The sequence below is a fragment of the Mercenaria mercenaria genome, chromosome 5 (genome assembly GCF_021730395.1).
Source record: "Mercenaria mercenaria strain notata chromosome 5, MADL_Memer_1, whole genome shotgun sequence".
In the NCBI taxonomy this organism is placed as follows: Eukaryota; Metazoa; Mollusca; class Bivalvia; order Venerida; family Veneridae; genus Mercenaria; species Mercenaria mercenaria.
The window spans coordinates 22,035,914-22,046,823 of record NC_069365.1 but is presented as its reverse complement, the minus strand read 5'-3'; the positions used below and the strand labels follow the sequence as shown (position 1 = coordinate 22,046,823).

The following is a 10,910-nucleotide window of genomic DNA, read 5'->3' as shown; positions in this document are numbered from 1 at the left end:
AAACTTCCGGAAAAAAGTCAATCAAATTATGATGTATCCGCAATGGTTATTCATGTCTTTATGGACGTTGCAGAAGTTAAACTTTATCCGAGCAAGCGAGAGCTAATCTATCTATCTAATCTGCATAAGTGAAAAATAAATTCGTGTATATGTAACACGGTCACTCCGGGACAGTAGGAAAATAAAAATGCAATGCAGAGCTGAAATGAGCTGTTTCAAAGAGCAAAGCGGACATATGACTACGCATTTTAGGCAAATATTTTGTAGACAGATTAATGTCATATAATTTTAAATATACTTAAAATTTCGACACGACAGTTTTGATTTTATTTTGATTTTATGTACGGATCAGTTTTGTTAACCTATTAACATGTAACTGTAATTAAATGCATATTTGTTTTTATTAAAAACGTCTCATACCACATTTTCAATTTTAATGTTTGACTCAGATGGCTATGCTAACTTTTACCGTGGAAAATTAAAGAAAAATAGACTTTGTTCATGATCGAAATTATAAGATAAGTAATGACACACTCCAGTGTAACATCGTAGACAGATACTTCAATGAGACACGGAAATAAACAGTTGGACATAATTATGTAGTATTAATCATCTTGCTCCTTTGCATATTTACACGGCCGTATTAATTATCTCCAGTTATTAACAAATAGTTATTGATAAGTGAAAGGTAATGACAAAAACTGTTTGACTGTTATTTAGTTGTGTATGAATGATTTTTGTGTCTGTCAAAGCAAGGTTACTTTGACTATTTGCTGGATATAGAAATTCCACTCCCGTTCGATATTCGAAATGAGGAGCTTCAATGCAGCACTTATATGTAAGTTAATTACTTTTTTATTTTATCTCAACATCAACCTTTTTCCTTGTTACTTGTGTTTTATTTCTTGTTCTTGTCAGAATAAAAGCGTTTGCGTACTAGACAAAATTTTAATGTTACCGATATGTTATTGGATACAGAAAGATAAAAACTGCGCAATAAAATTTAGCTGATAAACATTTCCTTCAAATTATGGTTTTAATAAAGGAATTAAATATTAAGATTTGAATCCATCGTAGCATCATTTCAAATTCTAAAATTATAATTTTGTATGTCCAAATGTCACTGATACGATCGTAGAAATGTGTTTTACTGATATATTTCTATGTGTACTATTCTAGGCATTGCAATAACTGGCAGCGTGTTCGGCAGTCTGCTGGTGTGTACGTTGGATAAATATCGCATAAACATTACAATAGATTGTGATGAGAGTAATAAAATACATATTGTCGATATCTTTAAAATGAAATTGACAAACATATCTACTTATTGTGGTGACATGCCAAAGAGATATACAGTAGGCCAAAAATACGGGGTAAGAAATCAAATGGTGCATAGACTTCTTACTAAATGTTCTGGTCAAAGATCTTGCAGAGTACCTATATACACTGGCTATGACAGATCTCAGAGAGAAACCATCAGTATTGCTTTAAAGTACACGTGTGTTCCAGGTAAATCTGCTATTAGAATTCTGTGATAATAAAACCATTAAAACAAATACATATCGGTCTATTTAATGTTATATACATGCTGGCAGCTTCAACAACTGTAATTCTTCGCATTCTTTGGAGAATAGATAAATAAATACTACATTTCCTTCTATTTTGTCATTCGTAAACTTATAGCAATGTATAGCAAAATAACTTAAGCCACTGTCTGATAAACTCGACAACGACTTCGAATGATATATAACCTCACTATAGATTTAGAATAACAGATTGCCATCATTAATATCGTTGCAAGTCTTTCAGCTGTAGCATTTATACCTTTCTGCGAAGAGATGTCTACCACACGTTATTTCACCTTCCCTTTGTTTCTCATTCACCATGGACTGGAAAACACTATCCACGATACCTGTAGCTGTGATGTAAAGTACAGAGGAAAGTTTCGTGTTACATTAACGCTTTTCCCCACTGAAAGGTAGTTTTTGTTTTTCGTTTTCACTTGCTGTGATCCTGTTCATGGACGGTAGTGGAAATGCAAGTCGCCATCCACGCAACTAGCCCTAGTTTGAGCAGAACTAAATATTTACACATGTTTTAAGTACTGGAATATAATTTATAGTCACCCCCGCAGATGTGTTCATACGGCAGTACACGTGGGACATTCAATGATACACGGATACAAACAGTGAATGATTTGAAAGAAAAAATAAAAAAGCAATGAATGATTTTACGTTATATGGTAATTAATTTTAAGTAGTACTAAAAATTTTATTAAATACATAGAAATTTTAATATCATGAACCATTACTACCTTTATGATTTTTCTTAGGGAATATCTAAAGGTTAAATCGAGGACAATAGGAACAAAATCAAAACATTTCAAAGATAGAGTGTATAGGAACATGACAATTTCTGATAATCCGGAGAAGGAAACATTTATTGTTGAAAACAGCAAAACAAAGAATAAAGATGAAAAAGCGCTTATTCTGGTACAACTAGCAGGTAAATATTTTATTGGATGTCCAACAATGTGCGAATTAAAATGATAAAATTTGTGTTACTCTTTTTGCTATGTTGTTTATTGAAGTTAAACCTAGTTTTGAATAAATATGTGTGTGTCTGTCTGTTTGTGTGTCTGTGTGTGTGTGTGTTCGTTCGGGTTTACCCTCTTTTTCAATGAGCTTTCAGTCATATACGACGGTGTCTACTTGTAGCAGTGAACAGAATGCCCATCTTTATAGTGCTGCCTCACTAGAATATCACGCCGTAGACACGTGACATGATACCCCACTCCGTCACATTACACTTATACCGGGCTGACCAGTCCCAGCAGTATCCTTTTAGCTACTAGTACTACTTTTTATGTCTTTTGTATGACGCGGCCTGGAATCGAACCCACGACATTACGCATTCACAGCGGGTGTTCTTCCATTAGGCGATAGAAGCAGGTTGACTTGTTTTAACACTCAAAGCGTTGTAATATAGTAGACGAGATATATCTTTTTATTAAAACTCAGTCTTTCAATTTTAAACGTCAGATGGAAACTGCTTGTATATGCACTTTCTGTAATTTCAGCAAACGATGCAGAAAGCTCTCTAACACTGCAATGTTTTGGACCTATCGGTAAGATAAGATGCTAAATGAGGAAATTAGTCCCAATGTCAGTAACAATGTTACTACCAATTTTTCAAGTAAATCGTCTGTCGAAACGTCGAGCCCGGCGTGTCCATCCTAGATATTGTCAGTCCTTGCACAGTTAAGTTGAAGGAAATCAAAATATCTTTGTTACGGAACAGGCAAGTCAGTCAACCATGAAAGACAGTGCAAACTATTTTTAATGTCATTTCTCAGAACATGAGCTACGCAAAGTTACTTAATGGAATTTTAAATAAAATGTTGCATTGATACATATTTATAGGCAAAGGGTTAAATTTTCTGAATCTAAATATTATAACATAATAACATTTTATTTATTTTACTACAGCATTCCAGTTTTGAAAAGTAATAAAATTACACATTAAATGTCTAAAAGTGTACAAGTTTATTTTGTACTAGAAAATGGTTGAATGTCACAAATTTAGTGTAAGCTGTTTAGTATATTTCACTATATAATTACAGGGGCCTCCGTAGCCGAGTGGTAAAGGTCGCAGATTTAAAATTACTTGCCCCTCATCGATATGGGTTCAGGCCTCATTCGGGCATTTAATTCTTCATGTGAGGAAGCCATCCAGCTGGCTTACGGAATGTCGTTGGTTCTATCCAGGTGCCCGCTCCTGATGAAATAATGCACGGAGGGGCACCTGGGGTCTTCCTCAACCATTAAAACTGGAAAGTTGCCATATGACTTATCATGTGTCGGTGCAACGTTAAATCTAACCAAAAAAACATATATCTATATAATCACAACCGCCTTTATCGTTCTATAATGGGATATATCCGGTTTGGTATTGGTCGCATATAACTGATAGGGATCAGGTTTAAGTATGTTTACCAGCCAATTTTTGACAGTGTGTGGGAAGCCGGAAGGGCATACGATATATAATGATAAGTACCTGTGAAATTTATTTACATGGCAGGTAAATTAACTATTGTATCGAACAATGTTTATAATATTATGCATATACATGTATCATCACAACTTTAGTATTGTTTAAATCTGCCCAGAATTTTGTTTCTTATTAACAACAGTAGAAATCGATGTCATGTTGTACTAGATTTCGACACATTTTCTTTCAGATAGCGTCATAGGCACTGTCTTTAAACCCATTCTTTTAACATTCTTTCCAGCTGAGATCCATATCCATGATGGTTTCCAGACAACACAACGGTCCATGAAAACTACTACATCTACAACCTCCATTACACTGTATGCAGTTATACCGTCTGTGTCAATTATATGTCTTCTTGGAATTGGACTTTGCATATTTGTAATACATCATCACCATGTAGGAAGAAGAAATCAGCGTATCGGTATGCCAATTTCTGCGGAATGATTTTCTATATTTCCTTGACTTCATTGAATATTGTTTACAGGGTGGTACCGACTGACTAATGCAAACATAGTTTTGTCCCGAGTTTTTAGCTCACCTGAGCACACAGTGCTCGGGGTTAGCTTTTGTGATCGCTCACAGTCCGGCGACCGTCCGTCCCTTCGGGCGTATAAAATAGTTTTGTGTGACCTTCTACCAAGATTTCAAACTATTTTGATTCGTCAAATAACATGGCCGTCGGAGGGATTGGTCATCTTTCCATTTATGTATATATTAGAAAATTTTAAAAAATCTTGTATAAAACTGCGCGCCCATTTTTACACGGGAGCTCGGCAGATCTTACAATAATTAGATCAATAGCTTTGTCAAATTGCATTTTTTAATTTTCAAATTTAAAAGATGACATTGTCTAAAATATCAGTGCTATAATTATATATATACACGTCAGATTGCACCACTTGAGGTATACTTGGCACTTTTTTCGAGGGGGCACAACCAACCTCCGCCTCCGGTACAAATCCATTAATCTGCCCGTGCGGGTGATTGTAGATAGTGCAGCTGATTTTTGTAGTGGAAGATTTGTGACTGTTGGTTTATTTGTAATAATGAGCTTATGATGTATTTTCTTTTTCTTTTAAAATATGAATAAATGCTCTTTAATTAATACTTATTTATTTAATGGGCTATACTTAGATATATCTATTTTAATTTTTGGTATATGTATTAGGAGTTCTTTAATAATAATGTTTAGTAAGGTTGCCTGCGCATTTAAAACTGTTGGCGATACATGTGGACAACGGAATTTAGAGCACCAGAATTTAGTAAACTCAGTACTTTAAAGAAAAATGCCGCAATCATTCAATTAGCACAGTTCATATGTATTTACCTGGGTAGTTCACATATACGCTGGTAATTCTTATCAAGACTAATTTCAGGTGCCGGACCAGGCAGAACAAACACAGACGTTGCTGCTGTTGACACAAGAAACCTTGATACCACTTTCAATAATAACAGCATCGGAAGGTTATTATCATAATAATCCATGCATCAGATATAGCTCATGCCAAAGTCGTTAACAAAATGAGGAATACCGATATATACTTATCACAATTGTCACGAACATCAATTAGATATGTAACAAAAACGCAAAGCGTGTATTTGTGTTTAGATTTAGCGTTTTTTTTTTTTTGGGGGGGGGGGGTTATCTTTTTTTTTTGTTAACAATTTTAACATATATTACGGTGGCTTTTACCTAAAGTATTAAGCTCAGTCACATTTACGGCACAGTTCTGTCACACTATTATATTTTAAGCAGCACCTTAAATTTCCCTTTTGCCGTGCCTGATCTCATCTCTGTTGCATACATCTAATGGAGTGAAAAAGTGATAAAACTTCAATAATGATGTAGAAATAAATAAATATTTTATGTAAAAAAATCATATTACTTGTCTCTTAAAGTTTCTCTTCTCAGTTATAACAAAGAAATAGATAACCTACTTCTCTAGCTGATGTTTTATAATGTTTTGTATTACAGCTGTAGCCATTCATACGCTGAGATAGGGAGTGCTGCTTTCGGCTACCTACATTGTGTGCCAGATGATACACCTGAACAGGATTTATTAGCAAACATGCAATATGACACGGCAGACGAAGATCCCGATTACCAAGCCCAGGCACAAGATCCCTCACTTAAAGTTATGTCAGAGCGCTTGATTAACATGGCTTATCAAGGTGAGGTGGTAAATGACAAAACCAGAAGACGAGTTGACACTTTCGAGGATCGTTAAGACTAAACGTTAAAATTCAGAAGTATACGGACTTTGGTGTAATAATGGCATGAATACAAGAGTGTTCTTACTTACTCTACTAGAATGAAATCTAAAGCTTATACTAAATATAAAGAAGACAGCTGTACCAAACCTTATATATATAAAAAAACTTTTGAGATATTTAAGGATTTGAAGACAATGATTTTGTATGAACGTTATCGATGATAACGATATCATTTGTTACCTAAGATTAGATGTCCCGTAAAGTACTAGTACCGTTGATAATATCCGTGCTTTGTCAGAAGAAATCATACCTAATATCTATTCAGTAAAGAACCCACTAAATTTGCGCTGTTATCGATTTTTTTTATGTTAACATGTCAGACTGGATTCCCAGGCTAATGCGCACCAACATCGTTTGAATATGTATACATTATAACGATTCAAAGTAAGACAACAAAAATTCATAATTGATGGTAAACAATACGTATATTGTCGGTGCACTCTGACAAAGATTTGTATTTTGCATATGTATACATAAAGACACATTTTCTTGAGAATTAAAACAATGTATGAAAATATATATTTCTATATTATCCCAACGCCGCTGTCCAGACATTTATAGGTCTTGCTTTCTTTTTAAAGTTAATTATTTTTTAGTTATTTGTTTTCCGTAGAAATCGCATTTGTGTTGAATTTAGTATAACAGGGGCTGTTTATAAAACACACATGCTTCTTGTGATTTGTCGCCATATTTACTGTTACAATTTAAATAATTTAAAAAAAAAATACTTCCATATCATCACGTTCTTTATTAACAGGGTGTTCGTAACTGAGTTAAATGCATTAAACATTTCCATCCGATAAATATTGCATTTTGTTATTATAGTCTGAATCTCAAGGGTTGATCTAGATAATTACACGATGTATTTGTTTTACTTTATTCATTCTTGATAATATATGTCATATGAAACAAAGGGGCATTTAGACACTAGCTTAGATATATGTTTACCTCTGTAACTTAGGTAATGATAAATATCTGCTTTGGGATATACAGCGATATAATGAAAACAGTTTTGAAGGTGCGTATTAGTTTGGGTTGTGTTGGGCGATTTTCAAATGTTCAACATCCTAAGGGTTTGTCTGCAAAATCAGCAGAAACCTCGCAAGAACACTTTGTGACTTGGTTTACATCAAAGATTATTTGATATTTTTATGTAGTTTTGACACGCAGTACAGTGATCTACTCTTGGTAAACATCCGATGACTGTTTGGAAAGAAGTGCGATTTCATATACGAGATTTTCATGAAAATGACTTGCCGTATTAGCGGACTTGCCGTCTTAGCAAATTTTACATTTTCTACAGTTTTTCAATAATTCTGTTATATTTTTGTCAACTTAGTTCACCTACAGAGCCTGTAGGAATTCACATTCCAGGTGTTTGGCCATTAAGCATTCCATTGGCAATCAAAATACAGACATCGCTAAAATAGTTTCAAATGATGGAAAAACGAAATGATCGGTGTTATTAAAAATATATTTCGGTGCGAAACAGTTTAAACAAAAGTAAATAATATTATATACAATCAAGTGGTGTCAGCAACATTTACAAATTAGTCTTTTAATAAGTATTTAACTAGTTTACTTCCGAAAACCTCTTCTGCATCTTTACATCAGGAAATAAAATATTAAGATATTTTACAACATGCGATGCCTCAAGGGCCAATACGTGATTTGTTCAAGGGAAACAGTCATCTCAATTGACTTTAAATGATGAGAACAATCCACTAAATTTAGATTTCATCTTCGTAAAATTCATGATCATTAACTGAAAGTAACCGCTTTTAACACGATGCATCACAAGTGCTGGTGTCCTATCACTATTTCAAATGTCCGTATGGACTAATTGTCTTTACCAATGACAAATAGTACAACAAGGAAGGCACGTGTGGTATTCTAAGAAAACGGCTTTTAAACACAATGCATCTCAAGTGCTTGTGTCCTATCCGTATTTCAAATGTCCGTATGGACTAATTATCTTTAACAATGACAAATAGTACAAAAGGGAAGACAAGTGTGGTATTCTAAGAAGAAATTTGAACAATTAAATAGGTGTCACAGGGTGAGAAAAACGTGCAATCAGTCTGGGGCACGAACCCGGGACCCCTCGCTTACAGGGCGAGTGCTTAAAAACTTAAAAATAAGTTGAAGTACTCTTACGCGTTGGAATGGGAATAAACATGTTCGAACAATCTTTTACACATCATATTGATTATCAAAATCCTTTATAATAGATTAAAGAATTATTACAATCCTGGTGGAATCCAATGTATGTCACTAACAACAAGGCCAGGTATCCAGTTAGCAAATGCTTTCAGCATAAAACAAAGTTTCAAAATGCATGTACATATAGTCCTTGGTGACAGAGATTGCCCTTAAGACAGCTCATGATAACGGCGTTATTGCCTTGTTGAGTGTGTGTGTGTGTGTGTTCGGGTTTTTCAACAATTTTTCAGTTATATAAACGACGGTGTCCACTTGTAGCAGTGAGCACAATGCCCAACTTTATAGTGCTGCCTCACTGGAATATCACGCCGTAGACACGTGACATGATACCCCACCCAGTCACATTATACTGACACCGGGCTGACCAGTCCTAGCACTATCCCCTTAATGCTGAGCGCCAAGCGAGGAAGCTGCTAGTACCATTTTTTACGTCTTTGGTATGACGCGGCCGGGGATCGAACCCACGACCTCCCGCACTCGAAGCGGACGCTCTACCACTAGGCTACCGAAGCGGTTTATTGCCTTGTTGAGGGGATGAGATAATCTTCCCTGGGGAATGCAACCAGTTGATTTGAGATTTTATACATAAGATACAGTCGGGTGTGAAGGCGCCGGAGATCTTGCCTGCGCCATTTTAGACTGTACAGCGTATCAGTGACAGTGGAGTTGCGGCCAAAGTCAGACATAGCCCAACGTGCTGCCCGCTTCTATTTTGATCTATTTTGGTTTGTGTGTATGGAGACAAGACTTTGGAACTATATTCCAGCTGTGGTCTGACCAGGGTCTGATATGCTAAGGAGTTTGATTTGCCTTTTTGGTTGACCTATTTATATGGGCGTCCCACGACAGATCGTTTGAGATATCCACGACAAGGTATTCTGTTGAGGCGACAGATTCTAGTAATGTATTATGCACGTGGTATTATGAGGGAATAGGATATTTGCTTCTTTTTGACGCGGGTATTTTGAAACTTGAAAGAATTGAATTCCATATCCAAGTCCAGCTGACACTTTTCGAGTGTTTTAAGCTTGTTTTGGAGGGTATTTGATTGTCCGAGAGAAGTAAGAGACATTTATTTTATGCTAACTGATGAAATACTGTATCAGTGAGATATTAATCCGTATCACTCACTGCATATCACTCACTAAAGGCTTATAGCTTTATCTACTTGTACATTGTGTATATATTGTGTATAACTTCAAACTATTTTGCATAACACATGATGGAAATTTTTGTCGCACTTTGTTCTTTATAGTATACTTCTCGATTCAAATTATTTCACTTAATGAGAATTTCAAAACATTTTGCAGCAAGAAATAAAACAAAATGGAACTTTATGCCGTGGGCTTTTTTCTAATGTCACAACACCTTTGACGTCATGTTCGTTTAGGCCCGTCTGTGTTTCCCCGCTGACATTAAACTTTGTTGCAATATGCATATCTCAACGTTATTAGAGCATCGAGAAGTTGGCACTGACATCAAAGATCGAAGATTGGAATTAAATTTCTAGCCAGCTTTAAATTTCGAGCCAGCTCGAAGATCGAAATTCAACATAGTATATCAATTTCGTGCTAGCTTTTAAATTCTAGCCAGCTCGAAGATCGAAATTCAAGGTAGAATTTCGAGCTGGAATTGAATTTCGAGCCAGCTCGAAGATCGAAATTCAGATTTTCTAAAACTTGAATATCGAGCTGGGGTTGAATTTCTAGCTAGCTCGAAGATCGAAATTCAAATTATCAAAAAGTTGAATTTCGAGCTGGGGTTGATTTCGAGTTAGCTCGAAGATCGAAATTCAAATTATCAAAAAGTTGAATTTCGAGCCAGCTCGAATATCGAAATTCAGATTTAAAAAAAAAATGAATTTCGAGCTGGGGTTGAATTTCGAGCCAGCTCGAAGATCGAAATTCAAATTATCAAAAAGTTGAATTTCGAGCTAGGGTTGAATTTCGAGCCAGTTCGAAGATCGGAATTCAGATTTTAGAAAAAAAGCTGAATTTCGAGCTGGGGCTGAATTTCGAGCCAGCTCGAAGATCGAAATTCAAATTATCAAAAAGTTGAATTTCGAGCTGGGGTTGAATTTCGAGCCAGCTCGAAGATCAGAATTCAGATTTTAGAAAAAGCTGAATTTCGAGCTGGGGCTGAATTTCGAGCCAGCTCGAAGATCGAAATTCAGATTTTAGAAAAAGTTGAATTTCGAGCTGGGGTTGAATTTTCAGCTAGCTCCAAGATCGAAATCCAAATTATCAAAAAGTTGAATTTCTAGCTGGGGTTGAATTTCGAGCCAGCTCGAAGATCGGAATTCACATTTTTGAAAAATTTGAATTTCGAGCTGGGGTTGAATTTCGAGCCAGCTGGAAGAT

General features: G+C 35.5%; 1 protein-coding gene across 1 annotated transcript; it reads left to right on the top strand.

Moving 5' to 3' along the window:
- The first annotated feature begins 547 nt into the window (after positions 1 to 547).
- Positions 548 to 7,058, top strand: LOC123556613 (uncharacterized). Its single transcript, XM_045347483.2, has 8 exons — positions 548 to 838; positions 1,180 to 1,509; positions 1,810 to 1,978; positions 2,333 to 2,505; positions 3,080 to 3,127; positions 4,292 to 4,474; positions 5,430 to 5,517; positions 6,029 to 7,058. The coding sequence occupies exons 1-8, from the start codon at positions 811 to 813 to the stop codon at positions 6,279 to 6,281; spliced, it is 1,272 nt and encodes a 423-aa protein (XP_045203418.2). The 5' UTR covers positions 548 to 810; the 3' UTR covers positions 6,282 to 7,058.
- The last annotated feature ends 3,852 nt before the right edge of the window (positions 7,059 to 10,910 follow it).

What these genes read in the sequence shown, in the direction of transcription:
- LOC123556613 (XM_045347483.2), top strand. Translation starts at nt 811, where the DNA reads ATGAGGAGCTTCAATGCAGCACTTATAT. An exon ending in ACGCTTTTCCCCACTGAAAG is followed by an intron (nt 1,979 to 2,332) that starts GTAGTTTTTGTT and finishes GATTTTTCTTAG; the next exon opens with GGAATATCTAAAGGTTAAAT. An exon ending in GCAATGTTTTGGACCTATCG is followed by an intron (nt 3,128 to 4,291) that starts GTAAGATAAGAT and finishes CATTCTTTCCAG; the next exon opens with CTGAGATCCATATCCATGAT.